This window comes from Eleutherodactylus coqui, chromosome 12 (genome assembly GCF_035609145.1).
Source record: "Eleutherodactylus coqui strain aEleCoq1 chromosome 12, aEleCoq1.hap1, whole genome shotgun sequence".
NCBI classification, from domain to species: Eukaryota; Metazoa; Chordata; class Amphibia; order Anura; family Eleutherodactylidae; genus Eleutherodactylus; species Eleutherodactylus coqui.
In genome coordinates this window covers 13,916,992-13,942,846 of record NC_089848.1, presented here as the reverse complement: position 1 = coordinate 13,942,846, position 25,855 = coordinate 13,916,992, and the positions used below count along the sequence as shown (strand labels likewise).

Sequence of the window (25,855 nt, the reverse complement as noted above, 5' to 3'; positions counted from 1 at the left end):
AAACGGGAACGATGCAAGATTATTTTCAGGAAAAAGCATCACAAGAAACAAAAAACGCTCTTGCTGGATTCTTATCCCCCATCTCCCTGTTCCATAGGCACCCATGCTGTTGTCTTTCAGTCAGTGTACAGTAGTGTGAAAAAATAACTAAAAAAGGTCCTGCTGTGTTCCTCACCCCATTTTGTGCTTTTTGGGGTGCATATGGAATTTATAAATGCATAGTACGGCCTGCAGGAGGTTTACTGTGGGGGAGGCTTGCGCAATAATTCCATCAGTCAGACTGAGCTACTGAGGACGACTCCACTCTTCTGGCGTTCTTCTCTTCATCAAGCGAGTCTCAAACCCCTGTACCCCTGAGAGGGTGTCCAAGGACGGCCACTTCAGAAGGCCGCGAATCATGTGATGTTCACTGAAGTACCCCAGAAAATTTCAGATTCTAGATCCCTGATTTTACTGGGAACTCAGGGATACAATGTAATACAGCAGAGCTCAGAGGGGCGGACCTTTTTAAGTTTATTATTCGGATGATTTAATTGCCCACGTTGTTAACCAAACCAATTCATATGCACAGAATTTCATCTGAGAAAACCCCAACTCAGGTTTTGTAAAACCCCACAAATGGATCTGTGAATGCATCACAAATCGCAACATTTGGGGGCATTTTATTGTGCATGGGGCTAGTAAAGAATCCGAGCATTAGGGCTACTGGAGTACGGATATTTTGTACCACACCCCAATGATCCACATGGCGGTGTCAAGATACGTTTTGAAGCTAACTTAAAATCCCTGCATTATAATGATAATATGCAGTGAGGGATGAGCGGGCACTATGCAGCAACAACGTATTGTGTGTCAAGTATAAGGACAAGAGGGATGTCCTTATATTGAGCCCAATACACGGCCATAGCAGTACCCCCTGCCCATTACAAGGTACCAGTACAGAGACCCCAATCCAGTCTGCGTCTGCGACTGCATTAAGTGCATGGGAGGTGTTGACCCGTCGTATCAAGTACTTGGGCCCCATAGTGCCATGCGGAAAACAAGGGTGTGGTATAATGAACTAGTTGTGCCCATCATACAGGTGGCACTGTATAATGCCTACATGCTATAATGATCAGGCCAGAAGGCACCTTTCTTGAATTCCAGAAGGAGGTCATTAAGACCCTGATGTCATTCACTGAATGGCTGTGAATGATCGAGCACCGGCTCTGATTGGCTGGCGCTCAAATCCAATCACAGCACTCGCTTTGCTGGAGACGGGGTATTCAAAGCCCCGTCACCAGAAAGAAGATTTTTCAGCGCACAGGAAACGGCAGCTTGCCGCAGTGTCGGGGACCATCATGGGGGACTCAGACGCTGCGGGCCAGGTGAGTATTGATGGGTTTTTTTTCATGTACTTTAGATAGAGCTTATTTTCGTGGGAGGGCTTATATTTAAAGCATCCCCCGAAAACTGTGGTAGGGTTTACTTTCTGGGTTTGTCTTACTTTTGCAGTAGGTCTTACTTTCAGTGAAAAGCTGCTGGGGGGCATGATTAATTATATGAAAGCACTGTGGATGTGAGGCGTTTTAATGTAAAAACAGCCTCACATCACTACGAGGAATGCCTTCATCCCAGCCGGGCAAGAAATGATTCCTGTGCCGCGGCTGAGGATGTCACAGCCGAGAGAGAGGATCACAAATTTCTCTAATTGAAAATAATGGGCGATATCGCAAAAAGATAGATTATGCTGCAACATTGAGAGTGAAAGCATTGCAAATGGGAATGAAACCATTGAAAATCATTGGTTTCATAATTATGCATTTTCACTGACTCTCGCACTGCAAGAGAATCATGGTAAAACGTGCCAGTATGATAGTGGCCTAAGGAGTAAAACAAGTTGAATGATGAGTAAAGGTTATGTGTGTGCCTCAACAGTAGGATGCTACAATACAAGAAGCGGTCTACCATTATTCTAGATTTCAGATGTTGCGTTGTATGTTAGTGAAAACAAAGATCTGGTACCATGTTAGCCAGTAGCGCAAAATGTGATTGTTCTCAGTAAGAGAAACGACGTAATCTTGTAGATATGATACCTTTTAATGGCTAACAAAAATCATTTCATCATGTATTTTTGTTAGCCATTAAAAGGTATCATATCTACAAGATTACGTGGTTTCTCTTACTGAGAACAATCACATGTTGTATGTTAGAAAACATTCATCTCCTCAGAGATTTAAGCTTCAGAGCATGGTTGTTCTGCAGAAACTGTTTGGGTAAGAATACAAGGAGAGAAAAGCATACAGGACACTATTGTAGACATTTACTATAGGCCGCCTGGACAAGCAGAAGATATGGAGGAACTCTTTCTACATCAGATGGCCAAGCTCTCAAAAAAGCATGACATAGTGATCATGGGTGATTTTACATATCCAGACATTTGTTGAGAATCTCTCTCAGGTAAAAGTAATGGATTCAACACATTCTTATCTGCTCTTGCTGACAAATTTATCTTCCGAAAGATAGGAAAGAAAACAAGGGGATCTGCTATCTTGGACCTAATTCTTACCAACAGGGAGGGAATGATGGGGGAAGTAAGGGTGGCTAGGACCTTAGGAAGCAGTGATCATGCCATCCTTAAATTTTGAATAAAAAGGGGAGGAAGACCTGAGAAAACCCAGACCTCAAGGTTGGATTTCAGAAAGGCAGAATTTAATTAACTCAGAAAGAGGGTAGGAAGAATCCAATGGCTGGATGTTCTTAAGGACACAAATGTCCAAGAAGGTTGGGAAATATTGCGAAATGAGATTCTCAAAGCACAATCGTTAACAATCCCTAAAAGAAGGAAGAATGGGAAGCATTTAAAGAGACCCGGATGAATGAATACAGAACTTGCACACATGTTAAAACTGAGGAAAAGTATGTTTATCAAATGGAAAGAGGGGGAAATATCTAAAGAAGAATATAATGTGGTCTGCAAAAACCTGTAGGGCAAGTGTCAGAAACGCTAATAATGAATTGAGGCTTGCAACAGAGGCCAAAAGCAATAAAAAAGGATTTTGGGGGTATATCAAAAGCAAAAGAAAAGTCAAAGATGCTGTTGGATGCTTTCAAGAGGAAAATGGTGAATTGGTTAAGAATAGAGATGAGCGAGCACCAAAATGCTTGGGTGCTCATTACTCGAGACGAAATTTTCGCGATGCTCGAGGGTTCGTTTCGAGTAACGAACCCCATTGAAGTCAATGAACGACCCGAGCATTTTTGTATATCGCCGATGCTCGCTAAGGTTTCCATTTGTGAAAATCTGGGCAATTCAAGAAAGTGATGGGAACGACACAGCAACGGATAGGGCAGGCGAGGGGCTAGATGTTGGGCTGCATCTCAAGTTCCCAGGTCCCACTATTAAGCCACAATAGCGGCAAGAGTGCCCCCCCCCCCAACAATTTTTACTTCTGAAAAACCCTCATTAGCAAGGCATACCTTAGCTAAGCACCACACTACCTCCAACAAAGCACAATCCCTGCCTGCATGACACTCCGCTGCCACTTCTCCGGGGTTACATGCTGCCCAACCCCCCCCACGCGCGCGCACGACCCAGTGTCCACAGCGCACACCAAAGTGTCCCTGCGCAGCCTTCAGCTGCCCTCATGCCACACCACCCTCATGTCTATTTATAAGCGCGTCTGCCATGAGGAGGAACCGCAGGCACACACTGCAGAGGGTTGGCACGGCCAGGCAGCGACCCTCTTTAAAAGGGGCGGGGCGATAGCCCACAATGCTGTACAGAAGCAATGAGAAATCCAATCCTGTGCCACCTCCATCAGGAGCTGCACATGTGGGCATAGCAATGGGGAACCCATGTGCCACACACTATTCATTCTGTCAAGGTGTCTGCATGCCCCACTCAGACCGGGGTTTTTTATAAATAGTCACAGGCAGGTACAACTCCGCAATGAGAATTCCGTGTGCACCCACAGCATGGGTGGCTCCCTGGAACCCACCGGCTGTACATAAATAAATCCCATTGCAGTGCCCATCACAGCTGAGGTAACGTCAGGTTTAATGCAGGTGGTCTTCGGCCCACACTGCATGCCCCAGTCAGACTAGGGTTCTTTAGAAGTGGACACATGCAGTTACAACTCCGTGTGGACCGACAGCATGGGTGGCTCCCTGGAACCCACCGGCGGTACATAAATATACGCCATTGCAGTGCCCAGCACGGCTGAGGTAACGTCAGCTTTAATGCAGGTGGGCTAAAAATTACTAGGATTACAATGTAGGCGAGGGCCCCAAAAAATTGGTGTACCAACAATACAAATGTACTTCAGAAAAATTGCCCATGCCCACCCAAGAGGGCAGGTGAAACCCATTAATCGCTTTGATTAATGTGGCTTAATTTGTAACTAGGCCTCTAGGCGGCCCAGTTAAAATAAAAATTGGTTCAGGTGCAAGTTTCAACGCTTTATTGAATTGAGAATTGAAACGTATAAACATTGTTTACAAAAGTTATATGACTGAGCCTTGGGCCTCAGAAAAATTGCCCGTTCGGCGTGATTACGTGAGGTTTTAGGAGGAGGAGCAGGAGGAGGAGGATGAATATAATACACAGATTGATGAAGCTAAAAGGTCCCCGTTTTTTATGGTGATAGAGAACGATGTTTCCATCCGCGGGTGCAGCCTACGTATTGTTTAGGTATCGCTGCTGTCCGCTGGTGGAGAAGAGAAGTCTGGGGAAATCCAGGCTTTGTTCATCTTTATGATTGTAAGCCTGTCGGCACTGTCAGTTGACAGGCGGGTACGCGTATCCGTGATGATTCCCCCAGCCGCACTAAACACCCTCTCTGACAAGACGCTAGCCGCAGGGCAAGCAAGCACCTCCAAGACATACAGCGCGAGTTCAGGCCACGTGTCCAGCTTCGACACCCAGTAGTTGTAGGGGGCAGAGGCGTCACGGAGGACGGTCGTGCGATCAGCTACGTACTCCCTCACCATCCTTTTACAGTGCTCCCGCCGACTCAGCCTTGACCGGGGAGCGGTGACACAGTCTTGCTGGGGAGCCATAAAGCTCTCAAAGGCCTTGGACAGTGTTCTCCTGCCTGTGCTGTACATGCTGCCTGATCTCCGCGCCTCCCCTGCTACCTGGCCCTCGGAACTGTGCCTTCTGCCACTAGCGCTGTCGGATGGGAATTTTACCATCAGTTTGTCCGCCAGGGTCCTGTGGTATAGCATCACTCTCGAACCCCTTTCCTCTTCGGGTATGAGAGTGGAAAGGTTCTCCTTATACCGTGGGTTGAGCAGTGTGTACACCCAGTAATCCGTAGTGGCCAGAATGCATGTAACGCGAGGGTCATGAGAAAGGCATCCTAACATGAAGTCCACCATGTGTGCCAGGGTACCTGTACGCAACACATGGCTGTCCTCACTAGGAAGATCACTTTCAGGATCCTCCTTCTCCTCCTCCTCCTCCTCCTCCTCAGGCCATACACGCTGAAAGGATGACAGGCAAGCAGCATGGGTACCCTCAGCAGTGGGCCAAGCTGTCTCTTCCCCCTCCTCCTCATGCTCCTCCCCCTCCTCCTCCTCCTCAACACGCTGAGATATAGACATGAGGGTGCTCTGACTATCCAGCGACATACTGTCTTCCCCCGCCTCCATTTCCGAGCGCAAAGCGTCTGCCTTTATGCTTTGCAGGGAACTTCTCAAGAGGCATAGCAGAGGAATGGTGATGCTAATGATTGCAGCATCGCCGCTCACCATCTGGGTAGACTCCTCAAAGTTTCCAAGGACCTGGCAGATGTCTGCCAACCAGGCCCACTCTTCTATAAAGAATTGAGGAGGCTGACTCCCACTACGCCACCCATGTTGGAGTTGGTATTCCACTATAGCTCTACGCTGCTCATAGAGCCTGGCCAACATGTGGAGCGTAGAGTTCCACCGTGTGGGCACGTCGCACAGCAGTCGGCAGTTTAAACCGATGTTGCAGGGTCCGCAGGGTGGCAGCGTCAGTCTTGGACTTGCGGAAATGTGCGCTGACCCGGCGCACCTTTCCGAGCAGCTCTGACAAGCGTGGGTAACTTTTAAGAAAGCACTGAACCACTAAATTAAAGACGTGGGCCAGGCATGGCACGTGCATGAGGCTGCCGAGCTGCAGAGCCGCCACCAGGTTACGGCCATTGTCACACACGACCATGCCAGGTTGGAGGCTGAGCGGCAAAAGCCAGCGGTCGGTCTGCTCTGTCAGACCCTGCAGCAGTTCGTGGGCCGTGGGCCTCTTCTCTCCTAAGCTGAGTAGTTTCAGCACGGCCTGCTGGCGCTTGCCCACCGCTGTGCTGCCACCCCGCACGACACCGACTGGTGGCGACGTGCTGCTGCTGACACGTCTTGATTGCGAGTCAGAGGTTGCGTAGGAGGAGGAGGAGGAGGAGGAGGAGGAGGGTGGTTTAGTGGAGGAAGCATACACCGCCGCAGATACCAGCACCGAGCTGGGGCCCGCAATTCTGGGGGTGGGTAGGACGTGAGCGGTCCCAGGCTCTGACTCGGTCCCAGCCTCCACTAAATTCACCCAATGTGCCGTCAGGGAGATATAGTGGCCCTGCTCGCCTGTGCTTGTCCACGTGTCCGTTGTTAAGTGGACCTTGGCAGTAACCGCGTTGGTGAGGGCGCGTACAATGTTGCGGGAGATGTGGTCGTGCAGGGCTGGGACGGCACATCAGGACAAGTAGTGGCGACTGGGAACCGAGTAGCGCGGGGCCGCCGCCGCCATCATATTTTTGAAAGCCTCAGTTTCCACAAGCCTATACAGCAGCATCTCCAGGCTGATCAATTTGGCTATGTGCACGTTCAACGCTTGAGCGTGCGGGTGCGTGGCGGCGTACTTGCGCTCAAACAGTTGCGCTAGCGACGGCTGGACGCTGCGCTGAGAGACATTGCTGGATGGGGCCGAGGACAGCGGAGGTGAGCGTGTGGGTGCAGGCCGGGAGACGGTTGTGCCTGTGTCCTGAGAGGGGGGTTGGATCTTAGTGGCAGGTTGGGGCACAGGGGGAGAGGCAGTGGTGCAAACAGGAGGCGGTGAACGGCCTTCGTCCCACCTTGTGGGGTGCTTGGCCATCATATGCCTGCGCATTCTGGTGGTGGTGAGGCTGGTGGTGGTGGCTCCCCGGCTGATCTTGGCGCGACAAACCTTGCACTCCACAGTTCGTCGGTCGTCTGCACTCTCAGTGAAAAACTGCCAGACCTTTGAGCACCTCAGCCTCTGCGGGGTGGCATGGCGCGAGGGGGCGCTTTGGGAAACAGTTGGTGGATTATTCGGTCTGGCCCTGCCTCTACCCCTGGCCACCGCATTGCCTCTTCCAACCTGCCCTGCTGCTGCACTTGCCTCCCCCTCTGAAGACCTGTCCTGGTGGGGTCAGTCACCTCATTGTCCTGCTGCTCTTCCTCCGAATCCTCTGTGCGGTCCTCCCTCGGACTTACTGCAATTACTACTACCTGAGTGATAGACAACTGTGTCTCATCGTCGTTGTCCTCCTCACCCACTGAAAGCTCTTGAGACAGTTGCCGGAAGTCCCCAGCCTCATCCCCCGGACCCCGGGAACTTTCCAAAGGTTGGGCATCGGTCACGACAAACTCCTCCGGTGGGAGAGGAACCATTGCTGCCCATTCTGGGCAGGGGCCCGAGAACAGTTCCTGGGAGTCTGCCTGCTCCTCAGAATGTGTCATTGTAATGGAGTGAGGAGGCTGGGAGGAAGGAGGAGCAGCAGCCAGAGGATTCAGAGTTGCAGCAGTGGACGGCGTAGAAGTCTGGGTGGTCGATAGATTGCTGGATGCACTTTCTGCCATCCACGACAGGACCTGCTCACACTGCTCATTTTCTAATAAAGGTCTACCTTGTGGACCCATTAATTGTGAGATTAATCTGGGGACGCCAGAAACGTGCCTCTCTCCTAATTCCGCAGCAGTCGGCTGCGATACACCTGGATCAGGAGCTCGGCCTGTGCCCACACCCTGACTTGGGCCTCTGCGTCCTCGCCCGCATCCACGTCCTCTAGGCCTACCCCTACCCCTCAGCATGGTGTATTACCAGTAGTGCAGAAACAGAACGCTGTAATTAAATGTGCCGCTTATTGGCCTGTGGTTGGAGGCTGACTTCGCTTACGGAACGCACAGCAGAGCCAGGAAAGAATTTTGCGCAAGCCTGTAGTGAGACGTAGGTGCGTATGACTGAGCTAGTGGAATTCACAGCGCAGAAGCAGTCAAGTGTCCAAAGGCCACTAGTAGGCCTTAAGTATTTTGCTTCTATTTTTTTAAAGGCTGAGCTGAGACAGCAGACAGATACTGTAGGCAGCGTATATATGTATACTGTTTCCCTCTGGACGGGATGACGGCGGTGATGTAACAGGCAACGCAGAGCCAGGAAAGAATTTTGCGCAAGCCTACTGTAACACTTAGCTGCGTATGAATTAGGACTACTACCCCCAGCAGAGACGCAGTACACTCAAGACGGTCACAGACAGCCCAAAGATAGTATTTTTCCCAAATTTGTTTGAAAAAGCCCACTGCCTATATAGACAGTATATCTCTTTCACCTTTCCCACTGTCCCTGCCTCACCACTACTGGCCCTCACGGTACTGGAGAGGGTTCAAAGAAGGGCAACTAAACTAATACATGGAATGACGGGACTGGAATACCCAGAGAGGCTATCCAAATTGGGTCTATTTACTCTAGAAAAAAGTAGGTTAAGAGGGGACCAAATAACTATGTATAAGTATATGAGGGGACAACACATGGATCTCTCCCGCGATCTGTTTACACCCAGGACCACGACGGTAACAATAGGACATCCGCTACGATTAGAGGAAAGTAGGTTTCATCACCAACATAGAAGGGGATTCTTTACTGTAAGAGCAGTGAGACTATGGAACTCTCTACCGGAGGAAGTGGTGATGGCAAAATCCACAGAGGCGTTTAAAAGGGGACTTGATGTCTTTCTGGAGAAGGATATTACAGGATATAAATCTTAGGTTAATTGTTAATCCGGGTATATAGGCAGGTAGGAACTATTAGGGGTTGATCCAGGGAACAGTCTGATTTCCATTAGGGAGTCGGGAAGGAATTTTTTCCCCGAAAGGGCTAATTGGTTTCTGGCCTTGGGGTTTTTTGCCTTCCTCTGGATCAACAAAGTAGGATAGACAGGCTGGACTAGATGGACAATGTCTTCATTCAGCCTTACATACTATGTTACATACTATGTTACTATGTTATACTATGTAAAATTACTGCAGACTGAGGACGCAATGCTCTGCACGCCCGACATACAAAAAAAAAAAAAGTGCAACACTGCTCACAGCAGCCTTAACAGTACTGCACACGGTCAGATGTGGCCCTAAGAAGGACTGTTGGGGTTCTTCAAGCCTAAAATAACTCCTAACGCTCTACCTATAGCAGCAGCATCAGCAGCACTGTCCTTGATCTATGTCAGAATGCATCTGTGGCGAGCCGCGGGCGGGGCAGATTTAAATACTCGGGTGACACCTGATCTCCCTCACTGCAGGGGGGTGGTATAGGGCTGGAACATCACAGGAGGAAGTTGTAATGCCTTCCCTGTCTTTCTATTGGCCAGAAAAGCGCGCTAATGTCTCAGAGATGAAAGTGAAAGTAACTCGAACATCGCGTGGTACTCGTCTCGAGTAACGAGCATCTCGAACACCCTAATACTCGAACGAGCATCAAGCTCGGACGAGTACGTTCGCTCATCTCTAGTTAAGAATGATGTTGAAAAGGCTGAACTTTTAAATTCCTGTTTTGTATCTGTTTCCTCTCAGAGTACCTGGAACATCAACTAATCTTCCCTGTTTTATTGGGGGAATAAAAGAATGCAGGCTATCTATAAGCAGAGAGATGGTGAGGGAACACGTAGTTAACTTAAATGAATTCAAGTCTCAAGGTCCAGATGAATTACATGCTAGGATACTAAAGGAAGCAGCGGAGGAAATTGCTGAACCACTTGCCATAATCTTTGAAAATTCCTGGAGAAAAGGAGAAGTTCCAGAAGATTGGAAAAGGGCAAATGTTGTCCCTATCTTCAAAAAAGGGAAGAAGGTGGATTCAGGAAACTATAGGCCTATGAGCCTGACTTCTATACTGGGAAAGATCTTTGAACAAATTATTAAACAGCATGTATGCAAGTACTTGGATAATGAAGTAATTAACCAGAGACAGCATGGGTTTGTAACAAACAAGTCATGTCAGACTACTCAAATTTCCTTCTATGACAGAATCACTGACTGAGTTGATCAGGGAAATGTGGTTGATATAGTTTATCTTGACTTTAGTAAAGCATTTGACAAAATATCTCATACCATACTTATTGAAAAAATGACCAAATATGGGATTGACAAGACAACTGTTAGGTGGATTCATAACTGGCTGAGTGATTGTATTCACAGAGTAGTCACAAATGGCTGCACATCCAAGTGGAAGAATGTATCAAGTGGGGTACCACAGGGCTCTGTCCTAGGCCTAGTGTTGTTCAACATTTTTATAAATGATCTGGAGGAGGGAATTGATGGGAAACTGATCAAATATGCTGACAACACAAAGCCAGGATGGATAGCTAACACAAGGGAAGAGAGAGTATTAAAAAAGTTCTAAAAAAGCTTGAACAGTGGACGGCAACTAACAGAATGGTATTTAACAAGGAGAAATGCAAAGTCCTGCACCTGGGAAAGAAAAATGAAAAAAGCACATACAGAATGAGAGGAATTGGGCTAAGCAGCTGCACATGTGAAAAAGACTTGGGTATACTAATAGGTCATAGACTGAACATGGGTCAACAATGTGATGCAGCAGCCAAAAAGGCAAACACAATTCTGGGAAATATTAAGAGAAGCATAGAGTCTAGATCATGTGAGGTAATTATCCCCCTCTACTTTTCCTTAGTTAGACCTTATCTAGAATACTGTGTCCAGTTCTGGGCACCCCACTTTAAAAAAGACATAGACAAACTGAAGCAAGTTCAGAGAAGAGTTACCAAGATGGTGAGCGGTCTGCAAATCATGTCCTATGAGGAACGGTTAAAGGATCTGGGAATGTTTAGTTTGCAAAAAAAAAAGGCTGAGAGGAGATTTAATAACTGTCTACAAATATCTGAAGGGTTGTCACACTGGAGAGAGGGATCAGCCCTATTCTCATTTGCACAAGGAAAGACTAGAAGCAATAGGATGAAACTGAAAGGGAGGAGACACAGATTTGATATTAGAAAAAAACTTTCTGACAGTGAGTGTGATCAATGAGTGGAACAGGTTACCATGGGAGGTGGTGAGTTCTCCTTCAATAAAAGTGTTCAAACAATGGCTGGACAAATACCAGTCTGGGATGATTTAGTAAATCCTGCCCTGAGCAGGGGGTTGGACCCGATGACCCAGGAGGTCCTTCCAACTCTACCATTCTATGATTCAAGCACACCTCTTACCTGTGTCACTTATGGATACTGAGCCTGCTGCTTGGTTCTTAGGAAAATTTGTAGGATCATTTAAGGCAAGTGTAGCAAAAGGTGTGATGATTATCTAAACAAAGACTATAACAAAGTGAATATGAATTATATAACTAGTTCAGGCTCGTCCATCCACATTTCATTATACCCCAATAGAAGAAGACAGTGGGATATGTTCTTACACTGCTGACATAGCATCAGGAATAGAACAGCTTAAGATCAAATATTCATTTGATACAATTAACAGGAAATGAGGCTGATGGGACACAATTATGACATGACAATATCCGATTAATTCTTTTAACGGGAATTCTGTGGTCAGCCACTGGAGACCACAGCTCTTAGAGCCATAGTTAAATGGTTTATTAATGAAACACTTACTGGAGATGTAGCGCTAACCAGCAATAAATGGCTACACTGCTTCAACGGCTTGTCATAACAGCCCATTATAAATGAAGGATGTACTTGGAGGCATACTGGAGACATGGCTGGTGTTTTTTGATTTTTTTTTTTCTTTTTTTTTTTCGAATAGTTTTATTTCATAGGGGCATCTTCCGATATAACAATTAAACCAAGTATTAAGAACAATAATATTTAAGACTTGGCTAGGTTCACATTTAAGGGAATCTGTCAGCTGGAATATGCTGTCCAAACTGCAGGTATGATGTTAGAGCCGGAGGAGTTGAGCAGACTGATATATAGTTATATGGGGAAAGATTCAGTAGAGCTTGTGCTTAGTTTACTAGATTGGCCCAATGTTCACTACGTCAACATAAAATGTTTCAACAGTGGTGGTTGTGAACTTATAAATCTGCTTGGTTAGGTGATTATTAAGAGGGTCACTTTGTATTTGGAGCAGATATCTAATATAAAAAAGCCTACAGGTCTCTCTCTGTCTGTTTTTCTCTCTCTTTCTCTGTCTCTTTATCTCTCTCTCTCATTGATCTCAGTCTGTTTGTCTCTCTCTCTCTGTCTGTCTCTTTTGTTGTCTGTCTCTCTCTGTCTGTTTCTCTCTGTCTATCTGTTTGTCTCTCTCTTTCTGTCTCCTTATCACTGTCTCTCTCATTCTCTTTGTCTCTCTCTGTCTCCCGCTCTCTTTCTGTCGCTATTGCTCTCTCTGTCTTTCTATTGCTCTGTCTGTCTATCACTCTTGTTCTGTCTTTCTATTGCTCTCTGTCTGTCTATCGCTCTCTCTCTCTGTCTATTACTCTCGTTCTGTCTGTTTATCGCTCTCGTACTCTGTCTATCGCTCTCGTTCTTCTATTGCTCTGTCTGTCTACCGCTCTTTCTCTGTCTGTCTCTCTCTCTCTATTTGTCTCTCTATCACTCTCTCTCTACGCTCTCTCTGTGTTTATCTGTCTCTCTATTGTTCTCTCCCTCTGCTTCTCTATTGCTTTCTGTCTGTCTTTTTATTGCTCTCTCTCTGTCCGTCTCACTATCTGTGTCTCTTTCTGTCTATCGCTCTGTCTGTCTCTCTATCGCTTTCTCTCTGTTTTTATCGCTCTTTCTTTCACTGTCTCTCTCTCTCTATCTATCGCTCTCACTCTGTCTCTTTATTACACTCTCTGTCTGTCTCTATCATTGTTTTTCTCCCTTTCACTGTCTATCACTCTTCCTCTCTGTCTCTTTTTCTCGATCGCTCTCTGTGTCTCTCCCTCTCTAATTCTGTCACTCTCTCTCTGTCTCTCTCTCTATCGCTGTCTTTCTCTTTGTCTATCGCTCTCTCACTGTCTCTCTCTTTCGCGCTGTCTCTATCACTGTCTCTCTATCGCTCTTGGTCAGGCAGTGTATGTTCTGTTGCTTAGCAACGCTTCACTCATTCCAGCGCATTCATGAAGCACAGCAGTGCCACCCGTAGACTTAACATTGTCAACCCGCCTGACAGTCCCTGAATGTATTAAACTCACATTTGATGATTTTACGGCACCGATGAGCATGTGTGTCATCTAATGATACCAACAAAGTTACAGCACAGGGGGCAAAGTGTGGGGCAAGAAAAAGCATGGAGGCTTATTTATATTGGAGTTATATATTTGCTCATTCTGAGCTGAACAGTCCAGTGGGCGGAGCTATTAGTGACTGGCAGCTATTTGAATATAACTGTACATACAGGGAAGCCTGTCAGTAATGATAAGACTGACTAATTACTGACAGATTCCCTTTAAAGACTGATTTATGGATCCATATTAAAGACACATAGGTATTTCATAGATACTGAGGATTAGTCCCCTGGGCAAAATTTGCTCCTTGTTCCTATTGTGCCATTTGTCCTATTCCAATTAGATTGTAAACTCTTTATGGCAGGGACCTCTCCATTTTCCTTTCAATCTTTGTTGATTTTTAATTACTTGTCCTATTATTATTACTACATATTTGAGAATGGCCATAATATATTTACTTGTGTTTTTTTTTTTTGTTTTTTTTTTGCAATAGGTGTCAAATCCATAAAAACAGACACAAGAACCATTATTGCAGAGAGTGAAGAAAATGATGGATAGAAAAACCTAGTTAACGAGGACCTCATATCATATCAGCGGGCCCACTACATAGCTTTGCAGCCGCGGCCCCACTGACTCTATCGTAGATATTCTTTTGTTTATACTGTTCCCCTTTATCGGCTTATCTTAGATTTGGTTTCTGGAATGTTTCAAGTGGGCGGTACCCACTTCTTGTAATTCAAATCCAATATTACCAATTAACAGTGAGTGGTAGGGACCGCCCACTTGACTCATTCCAAAGGCTGGGAGACAAATCGAAGGACAGCTGGTATGGGAGGAATGTGGGTGAGTCTGTGATAATGTCAGCAAACTCACAGCTGCAAAGCTATACAGCCAGTCCCGCTGACACAAAGACATGACAGGTTCTTATGAAATATTCGGTTTTTGGATGAGAATTACTGAAGCTTAGGAGAAGATACTGTGTGTTTGTTTCTGTCCCACTTCTCAAATATATTGGAATTTTTTGTAAACTTTTGTAACTGATTTATATTCTTTCTATGTATGATATAAATACATTACTGAGTGTCATTTAAAATATTGTTGCATCTTTATTTATACGAAGCATGTATATTGTATATACACCATGTCTATAATGCGTCCTCTTTTCAACTAAAACTACTTTCCCTATGAGACATGCTACATCCAAGTTTGAGCATATTCATATACAGATGAATGTTGTGGGCGCCGTGTTTTTTTTAAAGTCAACATTGGTCTTTGGTCACGTACTGTAACACAACTATTCATTCTAAAAGTGAAAGCCTCGATCCATGGGTTCAGTGGGACGCCTGATATAACATGGCATAATCAGCTTTGGAACTATGGTAAGATGGCTTGGTTCTGTACAGCTGACTAGGGATGATATTTTTTGCCTTATTGTGCTGACGTCCTAATCTCTGCCCACTGCTTCTCCTGACTCTCCATTCCTTTGCACATGGCAACTTTTGACCATTCCGGTTTTATTTTTTTAACATTTATATCAACATATTGCTAAAGACCGTTTTACACAGGCTGATAAATTGTTCAGATTCCTGCATCGAGCAGGAATCTAACTTATTATTGCGTGTAAATGCCCCAACTGAATGACTACCAAGAATTTGTTAGCTTTTCATTAGTTGTTCAGTTTCTGCATACAGAAAACTGAGCAACGTATCGTTCCGAGTAAACACTTACACTTAGGTCAAGAGGGGGGTCGTTTCTCCTTAAGGAGAGAACCCAGAAAGTGTGTGGAGACACCTAGTGGGTGAGTGGGACGGGAAGAAGGGGGGAAGGGCATAGTCTCTCCCCAAGGAGAGCACACAGAAGGGGTATGAAGACACCTTAGAGGTGAGTGTGGAGACTTTTAATGCCATGCACACTCCTCTGGGTAATTTATGCAAATAAGGAAGATGGAATAATACCTCTGCAGCGCCACCTATTGGATGGCAGCAGTCTTTCAAGACAATGATTGCGAATAGGAAACCAAGCCAATAAAACTTACACAGTTGTTTCGGGTGTTTGCCCATCATTAGTATGCAGTAAGGGGTGTGACAACACTTATGACCAACTGCCTGCTTCCTGTGAATGGAGGCAGGCGGACTGGAACGATTCAAGTGCTCTCTGCCTCCATTCACTAACAAAGACCGTTCCTGTGTAAAAGCACAGAAGTGATTATCGCTGGGATGACTTGTCAGATATGACTAAAAAAAAAAGCAGGATTCAAAGAAAAATACTCCTTTTCAAAATCCCTCCCCTATAAGTTGTCGGAATACAATGAAACTTTCTCTGTGATTGTAACTCTGATATAAGTAAGTGATTACAATATCAGAGCAAAAGCATCATTTATTGTGGAGAACTGACCCCTTGTAGGGAGGCTCTAGTACCCTTGTAGTGGCCCAGAACACCATCCTGGTCCCCACCATAAATGTCATACATGTTTTGTCTCATCTGGATGCACTGTGCAAAGCTGTCATGTCATTTTCTGTATGTGTTGCACAGCTGCAGCGTTGAAGGGTTGACTTCAATAAAATCATTGCCTGTCAGATCTGTCTGCTGAATGTATCTGTTCTATTGTGTCATGTGGTATAAGTAAGGTTCGAAATGTGAGTGTCTGAGAGCGGGAAGGGTTGTTGATGATCTATCATCTACCCATGCTGTTGGAGGACCCACCGTCATGCAGGGAAGCACCTTTAGCCTCCTTGTGTCGAAAATGGAGAAGGAGGAGAGGCTCGCTTTGCAGGAGTTGAGGATTTTCCCTCTTCCCGCCTCCGTTGGAGAATCCGCAGGGGCACATGGAGACACCTCTGGGTTCCTTGTGTTTAGTATGGAAGAGAAGGAGAAACGCCCATACCGCATGTGAATCACATGGGAGAGTGAGTTACTAAAACCCCCAGAGTGAGAGCAACCCCAAATAATTCTATATAAAGAAACCCATCATACCAGGTACCAGTTCACACCACAGGCTTTTCCTGTGTTAGGATCACCGCACAGAGGTACTTTCCTAAGACACCTACGCATCTGCCATGCAGGGTGTTTATTGGCTAGGCCTTCCTTTAATAATTGTTTGCCAGAGTGTCTGTGGAGTGACAACTACCCCCATTCCTCCTCAGGAGTGCTCCCAATCCAACCGGTGACATACAGATAACGTGGACTGTAGGGCCATATTCATTCTGTGTATCCTCCCTATCACTGAGTTATAGCCTGTAACTGCTTAAAGTGAATTGTACCTGCATTACCTGTAATAAGTTATTATTCAAGTAAAAGTTATACCAGTACCTAACCGTTCCTAGGGACCCAAGGCACTGCATACAAGTCTCCATGTTTATTACTTCGCTGCTTAGAATATCGGTGTGTGGGAACGGTGGCATCACGATTAATTTGCACTACAACTTCCTCCATCCTATTTATTAGCGCTCCCTGCCATAAGAGTATCGAAGCTGGCCTGCGATCCTGCTCTGGCCTAGGCTACATGTCATCCCTCAGGTACCAGAGCCTGGTAAGTGCCACTGTGATGAGACAGTGCTTATTCATCACAGCTCTTAATGTTATCCAGGTGCCCAGGGTCACCCCTCTGGGGTTTTGCACCCTGTTGTATCGCCTCTAGCTTGGATACAAGATGTGATATGGGTGGGCATAGAGGCTCTAGTAACCTGTTGTACCACCTCTAACCTGGATACAAGATGTGATATGGGGGGCAAGGAGGCTCTAGTACCCTGTTGTACTGCCTCTAGCTTGGATACAAGATGTGATACAGGAGGGCATGGAGGCTCTAGTACCCTGTTGTACTGTCTCTGGCGTGGATACAGGATGTAATAGGGGGAGCATGGAGGCTCTATAACCCTGTTGTATGGCCTATAGCTTGCAAACAAGATGTGATATGGGTGGACATGGAGGCTCTAGTATCCTAATATCTCACCTTTAGCCTGGATACAAGATGTGATACAGGTGGGCATGGAGGCTCTAGTACCCTGTTGTACCACCTCTAGCTTGGATACAATATGTGATATGGGGGGCATGAAGCCTCTAGTACCGTATGGAACCGTCTCTGGCTTGGATACAGGATGCAATAGGGGGGCACGGAGGCTCTAGAACCCTGTTGTATGGCCTATAGCTTGGATACAAGATGTGATATGGGTGGGCATGGGGGCTCTAGTATCCTAATGTACTACCTTTAGTTCGGATACAAGATGTGATACAGGTGGGCATGAAGGCATACAAGTTCTGTATGGTATCTTGCAGTATATCACTCCACACTTTCTTTGTATTGTGCATCTAGATAGTGCAAACTCATAGGTTGTGGAAGTTGATGGCCCAGATCGTCCCATACATGTTCTATTGGTGACAAATCTGGCGACCAGGCAGCCACAATGTGTCACAATGCTGTGGAGAGATTCCAGTGACCCTCTTGTGTGTGCAGCCAAGCATTATCCTGCTGACTCTTAGAAGCCGCCATGAGAGGAACACATGTGGCTGCAGGATGTCCTGAACATATCACTGAGCTGTCATTGTCCCTCATGCCACTACTATGGGGAACCGACTGTCGTATGCCATGGTCCCCAGACCATCACACCGGCAGTGAGGACAGTGTGCTGCTCTATAGCAAAAGCAGGATGGAGTCGCTCACCCCGAGGTCTCCAGACACACCAAATGTCCTTCAGCCAAGCACCTGGAAATGGTTCCGACAGACACAGAGGTATAACGATTGAGGTGTCTCTGGATGGCGGACAACGAAACAGTTGGAGCTGCTCGTCCTTGTCAGACAATTCTCTCTACTGGTGGTCTGTAGGGGGCATCCTGAGCTTGGTCACCTTGTGTGCCCTCACACATCCACTGGTCCCAACACCACCTGTCAGGTCAGACAGTCCTCTCTACTGCTGGTCTGCAGGGGGCATCCTGAGCCTGGTCGTCTTGTGTGCCCTCACACATCCACTGTTTGAACACCTCCTAACAGTCTAGTCAGAATGGCCCAGTGGGGGACAATTCATTGATACGACTATCCAGCTTCTCACATCCCAATAATACCAGACTCTGGTAACGGGGTGAAATCTCTTCTCTGTGTCGTAGAGGCGTCTAGTGGTCAACAATCTCTACACAAGCGGAAGAAGAGGTCACTACACACAAGAAGCCTCCGAGAGCCTCTTATAGGCCAAGGAAATGAAAACCCGGCCGATATATGCTCATTGGAATAAGCCCCTAGAGCGTGAAGTGGCAAGGCCATTTATCTAATAACGCCACAACTCTGAGATGGAACTGCATGCTGGGTTTTACAGCAAACGACAACTTCTTCTGGGGGCGGAAGTGTTTTTTGTTTTTTTTACAAAGAGTGTATTTGGAAATGCTGTATTTCTTTCAAACAATGTTAATGTGAAAACAGTCTTAATTAAATCTATAGAACATAGTTATAATTAGATTAAATAAACATAAGTTAGCTTAACTGATGATTAAATGAAAACGTGAACTGTAAGATTCCATTTTTATGATTGTTTATTAATGACATGGGTTGTAAGTACTGTTATTAAAGTGCTTATGTATCTGTTAATTTAATTAGACATAAGACCGAAAATTACAAGTTGGTGGTTAATGAATGCTATTACATGGGTGCTATTACAGCAGCTGCTACTAATGCTTGCCATTTACCTCTAATTGTAAATGCAGGTGCAATTGGCAAATATAGGTAAACTGTGAGCGTTTACCGCCAGCACTCTAAGAGCCTTAGAAATAATCAAATCATAATCAAAATTAAAACCGCAAATTTTTTAATATGGCGGTGTTCATGTGGCATTGAGCTCTTTGTCCTGGGGTTCCATCGGCATCCTCGAATCTCAGGAGGGGACAATAGGCCTTCTTTCTTCTCTGAGCAGGTTTACACTCTTCTTCATCATTTTTGCCGGAGGGAATAGCGTCGTCAAGTTCAGGTCTTTACGCTCGCGGTTGGACCAGGACTTGTCATGATACACGCACACGATTGTGCCAATATTACACTCATGTGAAACTATAGAGGCTAAAACACAACTTCAGCTCTGCTGCATTTATTCATACTGACCATATGAGAGAGCTTTTTGCAACTTCTGCCAATAATTACATCATATTTCATGTTGCTCATGGATGTGGTTGCATCACTTATTTCTCTGTCAAGTATACACAGTATATTTTATCTAATGCAATCTCTACAATCACATAAATTACAGCAGCTAATAGCATAAGAGTGTTACCATACATTAAAAGCCAATGTCAGCGTGCCACTTAGAGCTGTGTGCTGCTACATACAGTAAATAAGTTAATGACTTGAGTATTAAATGATTAATAGGATAATCACAGTTTACTAGTTTATGTATATAAATGTATATATATATATATATATATATATATATATATATCGTCTTAGGGTTCGCTCCAGTGGGCACCATATAAATTTCCAAAGGTTGGAACCATAATCATCTAACTGTTCTAGGTGATCCATGACATGTAGACATAAAGGAGAAGACCGACCCATATGACAGCTGCACCCCGACATATGTTGCGTCCCTTGAGAAAGCCAGTGCGAAATGTATTTCGGGTGCAGCTGTCATCCGGGTCTGTTCCATTCTATTTTGCTTCATTTTTTTTCTCCTGGAACAAAGGGCTTAGGGCAAAAACAGATGGGTTCATGTGCTAATACACTCGCCGCTACAGAGCGTACTAGCCCATGGAACTGTTTTGATTTTTATCTTTTGAACTATTCAAACTCCGCTCTGTAGCGTGTGAGTTTGAAAAAAAAGCGGGAAGATAGGTCCTGCCCTGCCTTTCTCACATATGGAAATGAACTACCTGAGAGAAAGATAGGGAAAGTCTTATCTTTGCTCTCACATAGATAACATGCAAGAATCCCAATAGTGGAAACAAAACCATTGAAAGCAATGGTTCAGTTTCATCCCATTATGTGGCCGTGATTCTCATGGCCGCACATTGGGACTGAAACACACCCATCTGTTTAAGCCCTTAAACAGATGAAAGTATGCACAAACATTCACGCTGCATCACAGTATTTGTGTAAGTTATAAGTCTTTGTATTTTTTACTATTCAAATCCAGCGCTATTATGTCCATAAAAAAAAGGCAGAAAGATGGGGCCGGATCATAGGATCTAGCTTTTCTTGCATGTACATTTTGTGTGCAAGAAACATGCTTGTGAGAACAGATCCATTGAGATCAATAGCTTCGCTTTGTCACATTTTACTGGCGGGATTTTATGGGCACAAAAACCACAGCAAAATGTTCATCTGTTTAGGCCCGAAGATGCAGTCTACTGTGTCTTTGTTGCAGTCAAAAAACTGAAGCAAAACAAGCGCCCATCCGTTTTTGCCTTAAGCCCTTTATTCCAGGGGGAAAAAAGTGAAGCAGTTTGAAAGGCGTCAGTTTTTTTGAAAATCCACTGAAATCAATTGAAAAAAAATGATAGTTTCAGTTTTACATCCTCCAAAAACTGAGCAGAGAGACAGAAAAGCTGAACTGACCCTAAAACAGGTGAGCTGAGAGACAGAAACGCAGGTGAGCTGAGAAACCGAAACCCTGAAGTGACCCTAACAAAGGTGAGCAGAGAGACAGAAACTCTAACGCAGGTAAGCTGAGAGACAGAAACCCTGAACTGACCCTAACACAGGTAAGCTGAGAGACAGAAACCCTGAACTGACCCTAACGCAGGTGTGAAACCGAGAGTTTCTGTACCATCTTTTATGGTTTTCATAATAGAGCATGTATATTTTCACCCTCGTGTTGGAGTATATTTATATGTAGCTATATAGTATTGCATTTTATACACTCTGGTTGGTACATTTTGTGTGCTCTAGTATATTTATAGGTTGTATGTATCCCCTAAAGATCTGCTGTAAATTCAACATGCATGACATACGGATTTTGCTACAGTGTTTACAGATTTGACCATTCTGTATTGAAAGCAGTGAAATCAACTGTGTAAAATCACAGCAAAAACTGACATGTTGCACATTTGTAAATCTGCACTGGAAGTTGAATTCAATTTTGAAAAAATCCTATACCATGTGGTTGAGATCTGCTCATGTATCATCCTCCGGGCTCAGACTGTAATTCACTGCTTATTTCCCATATGCAGATTTGCCTGGAAACTCTGCAGCATTTCCCTCCCGTGTGAAGCCGGCCTACGGGGTGTTTATTCTACACTTATAGTTTTAGTGTTATGTTGCATAATCCAGCATTCTATTTGCTATAATACAATTCTATGTCGCTGGAAAAGAGTCCATAATATTATCTAAACCAAAACGGCTTCATTATAAATCTTATGGTTTTTTGGTCCAATGGATGGAAATATGTTGGATTTTCTTCATTCTTCCCCTTTGGTCTACAGGTCTGAATTTTGTCACATTGTCATCAGTTTTCTTGTGAAAGCTGGGAAGGCGGGTTGTCGTACAGTTGGTGGGTCTCTTAAAATATCGGAGCTGTGGTTTTAGAACTGGAAAACAGACAGATAAAATAGCAGTTATTATAGACACAAGACTAGTCCAGCAGAGTAGTACGGGATCCCTAACTTTTTATCCATGTCAGTGTTATCGCTCCTGCGATTATCACCCTCACAATCCTTCTGAAAACTGCTGGATGCAAGGTGTTTTCACATGGAAACACCTCGCATCCCTGCAGGGCTGAAGGAATTCCCCATAGCGAGGAGAGAGAGAGAAGCAGAGCTATAGGTGATCTCCTAGAGATCTCCCCATATTTGGAGAGTAAAGGGGCGGGGCTAGAAGGTTCCCCCAGGGCTTCCCCGAGAGTGGTGTTGAGAGGGGGTGGGGCTAGAGAGGATTCTCATAGTGATTCCTCTTTAGCCAAGAGAGGGGGTGGGGCTAGAGGATGGATTCCTCTAGCCTAGCACCTCTCTTGGCTACAGAGGAATAACTATGAGAACTCCCTTTAGCCCTGCCTTCTCTTGCCCCCACTCTCGGTGAAGCCCTGGGGAGCCCCACCCTATCTCTCCAAATGTGGGGAGATCTCTAGGAGTTCCCCTGTAGCTCCCCCCCCCCCCCTCTCTCTCTTTGCTATGGGGGATTTCGTTGCATATGAGCAGAGAATAGAGATGGAGGGGAGCTGCTACCGTTAAAAATTTCCTTCTTTATTGAATAAAATAAAGCATACAGCTCACAAGTGCACGCTGAACGCGTTTCGGCAAAAGCCTTTGTCAACAGCTATGAGGTATGGAGTACATAAGACATTTATAGACCAAATACAAATTAAAATCAAAGGAGAGATACCTGTGTATGTTAGCTTGTCAGGGGGGGAAATGGTTGAGGGATGGTATAGAGGGTGTGTTCAAGAGCTTTTTTTAAAAAAAATTTAAATTTTTTTTTTATAATTTTTTTTTTTTCCATATTCTTTACCTATTTATCGCTATGTAAATGTATTTAAGAATTGTTTTTCAGATATCCATATGCATACTTGTTTCTCTATCTGTCTGTTTTGAATCCTCCTGCCACAAATCTCTGTATGCTGGTTGTAACATGTGATGTAATTAGCTCTTGAACACACCCTCTATACCATCCCTCAACCATTTCCCCCCCCATACAAGCTAACATACACAGGTATCTCTCCTTTGATTTTAATTTGTATTTGGTCTATAAATGTCTTATGTACTCCATACCTCATAGCTGTTGACAAAGGCTTTTGCCGAAACGCGTTCAGCGTGCACTTGTGAGCTGTATGCTTTATTTTATTCAATAAAGAAGGAAATTTTTAATGGTAGCAGCTCCCCTCCATCTCTATTCTCTGCTCATATGGAATCTGGCCGTTTGCCGTCGGCTACTTGAGGATGGAGCTCCTGTTGGATCCCAGATTTTCCTGCAACATTGAAAGTTACTGCTGGTGAGGTGAGCCCACATCTTTCTTTTTTGGATTTCGTTGCAGTCTTCTCCCAATGACTTTAATGTGGCCGGTGCTGCTGCCACTGGCCCCATTAAAAACAATGGAGGATATCACTTAAAAAAAAAAGAACATGCTGCAAATTGTTTTCTGCATAGCATCGCAACACAGTACCATGGTGGAAAACATTGCTAATGTGAATGACCCCATTCAAAAGAATGGGTTTCATATTTGTGCAATATTTGTGTGTCTTGCTTCCCACAATTTTCTCGCCAGTGTGAAGGAGCCCCTACCCAGTGTTTTCCCATTGGCGAAATGTGCAGAACCTTACATTTATCAGTGTTACACCTCATCAGCCCTTTTCTGCCCCCAACTTATCCAGATCCTCTTGCAACCATATACAGATCTATATGTATGCATTTTTGGAACTTGGGGGTTACTCACTCGTGGACAGCCACCTTTCCTTTATGAGATGGGTGGCAACACATCAGGAATTGACTCTACACCACAGTTTTAGTAGGAAACTGGGTTCACCAGCCTTTTAATACAGTATTTCAGTAGTATTCACACTGTTGTAACAGACATCATAGTGCACATGCCAAAGTCCATAGCAGCACCAGTACTGTTATCAACTTGTGTCAGTATAGGGGTCGCCTAGCCCTGTCATGCTCCTGACAGTCAGTCTGGTCTGCACTGGACCCGCAGCCCTTTCACCTCCTTCTGGGCAGTCTTATATAACTAAGTATTACATAGTGCTGGGAATCTTATGCTTTGCATATTGTACATCCATGACGCACAGAGCATAAATAAGTCAAGTTGGAAATTCGGTGTGAATGTTTTCTTCCGTGAGCGATCGGGTTTTGCATTCCACAATTTCTAAATGTGTATTTGTATTTTCCACTAAATACAGATATCTCGCTCATTGTAATATATTTGCATTGCTTATTTCCCTTCCACTAGAGAGGAGCAATTAATATCTATTTGGGTGACATGGATTTTGAAACCGTTCCTCTAATCTCACAGTATTTTCTTTTAGCATGATCTTGTTTTATATTAAAATTACTAGGATTTCATATAAATGGAAAACTTACCAGGTAGTTTTAGCAGATATGGAGAATCCACTTTGCAGGAAGAATCATTGACCTTATAACTTGTCACTATGGAAAAAATATATAAATATCCATTTAAATACTATTAGGGCTTCCATGGGAAGTGAATTGTTTTCCTGGAAACTAGGTATCCAAAATAAGGATAAAATAAAGGCTGTGGCCCCCAACCAGTGGCGTGCAACCCTTAGTGGTGTGGCCCACCATGTTGCTCCCTCCACACATGTAGTTGTGTTTTGCATTTTAATCTACTGCCCCACTCCTTATCTCGTTGAATCATAAACCGCTGGCACATGCAAGTATACTGCATGTTTTTCTTTAATGTACAGAATAGGCGATTCCATGCATACTTTAGTAGGTTTTAGTAGCCTATTCTGAACATTTTTCTTACAAAACCCTTCTGATATGCAGCTTGACGACGATGAGGTTGAAAAATCCTTCTTCATCTAGCTGTATAACAGTAGAGGGCGCTCTCTTCTGCAGACACAACTGTTCTGTTCACATATGTCAGTTTATTAAAAAGTGGCTCCATTATATATCATTTATTTTCAAGAGCCCTGTGCCCCCAATTTGTCCCACCAGTTCCTCTGTGTTTTACTGCTCTCCTGTCCCGCTCATATGCGGTCATCCCTGCGAGCTGTGAAGGAAAAGCTGTTCTATTCTGCAGATGGCTTTTCCACTCACAGCGCTCACTCTGGACCTGATGCATGGGGTGTGCACTACTATGTCACAACCCTCACAGCACTTGCTTCTTGCTGTCAGTCCATTGGGTCTGTCAGGGACTGAACACTGTGAAGTGAGGAGCCATCTACAGAATAGAACAGCTTCTCTACACAGTGCCCAGGGATGATGGCATATTAGCAGAGAGAGAGGAATAAACCCCAGGGGTGGTGGGACACAAGGGGCACAGGGCTTTCGAAAATAAATTCTATATAAGAAATATTTGTTAATAAACTGGTATATGCGAACAAAGCAGTTGTGACTGTAGCTGTTATATAGAGAAGAGGTGCAGACACAGTTGCATGGAGCACCCTCTACTGTTATACAGCTAGATGAAGACAGATTTGTCAGCCCCAACACAGAAAAAGTTACAATTAGTCAACAGCACCAAACGGTGGGACTCCCCATGCAAATCCGCCAGGATCCAGAATTCACAGATCCACATCAGCCTTTTATCCTCATCGAACATAAAAACAAGCTGTGTGTGCATCATATATATACCACTTCTAATTGCATTAATCAATCAGCCAATACATATGTATCATCAGATGCAGGTATAACAAAATTACATTTATCTGCCCCCAGTAAACCGATGTCATGTCAGCATGCTGGTCTAACCCTTTCTCTTTATTGAGAGCGCCCGCATGAACGCCAGGCAATGAGCATCAAAAGCATTGCTGGTCTCCTAACAACTTACTGCACCGCATCAAGCCCATTCGATCATATGAGCG

At 44.9% G+C, this 25,855-nt stretch overlaps 2 protein-coding genes across 4 annotated transcripts in view; one reads left to right on the top strand and one right to left on the bottom strand.

The window, feature by feature from the left end:
* Positions 1–14,417, top strand: part of PPP1R17 (protein phosphatase 1 regulatory subunit 17) — a 37,474-nt gene extending 23,057 nt beyond the window's left edge. For all 3 annotated transcript variants that reach the window (XM_066584893.1, XM_066584895.1, XM_066584894.1), the window contains one exon: positions 13,902–14,417. In XM_066584893.1, coding sequence (XP_066440990.1) covers positions 13,902–13,966 — 65 coding nt within the window. In that variant the 3' untranslated portion in view covers positions 13,967–14,417. The remainder of the gene's footprint in view (positions 1–13,901) is intronic.
* A 6,696-nt stretch (positions 14,418–21,113) lies between these two features.
* The window catches only part of PDE1C (phosphodiesterase 1C), a 779,225-nt gene continuing 774,483 nt past the window's right edge, over positions 21,114–25,855 (bottom strand). The window contains exons 17-18 of the mRNA XM_066584468.1: positions 24,390–24,455; positions 21,114–21,904 (exon numbers count right to left, since the gene is read on the bottom strand). Coding sequence (XP_066440565.1) covers positions 21,732–21,904; positions 24,390–24,455 — 239 coding nt within the window. The 3' untranslated portion in view covers positions 21,114–21,731. The remainder of the gene's footprint in view (positions 21,905–24,389; positions 24,456–25,855) is intronic.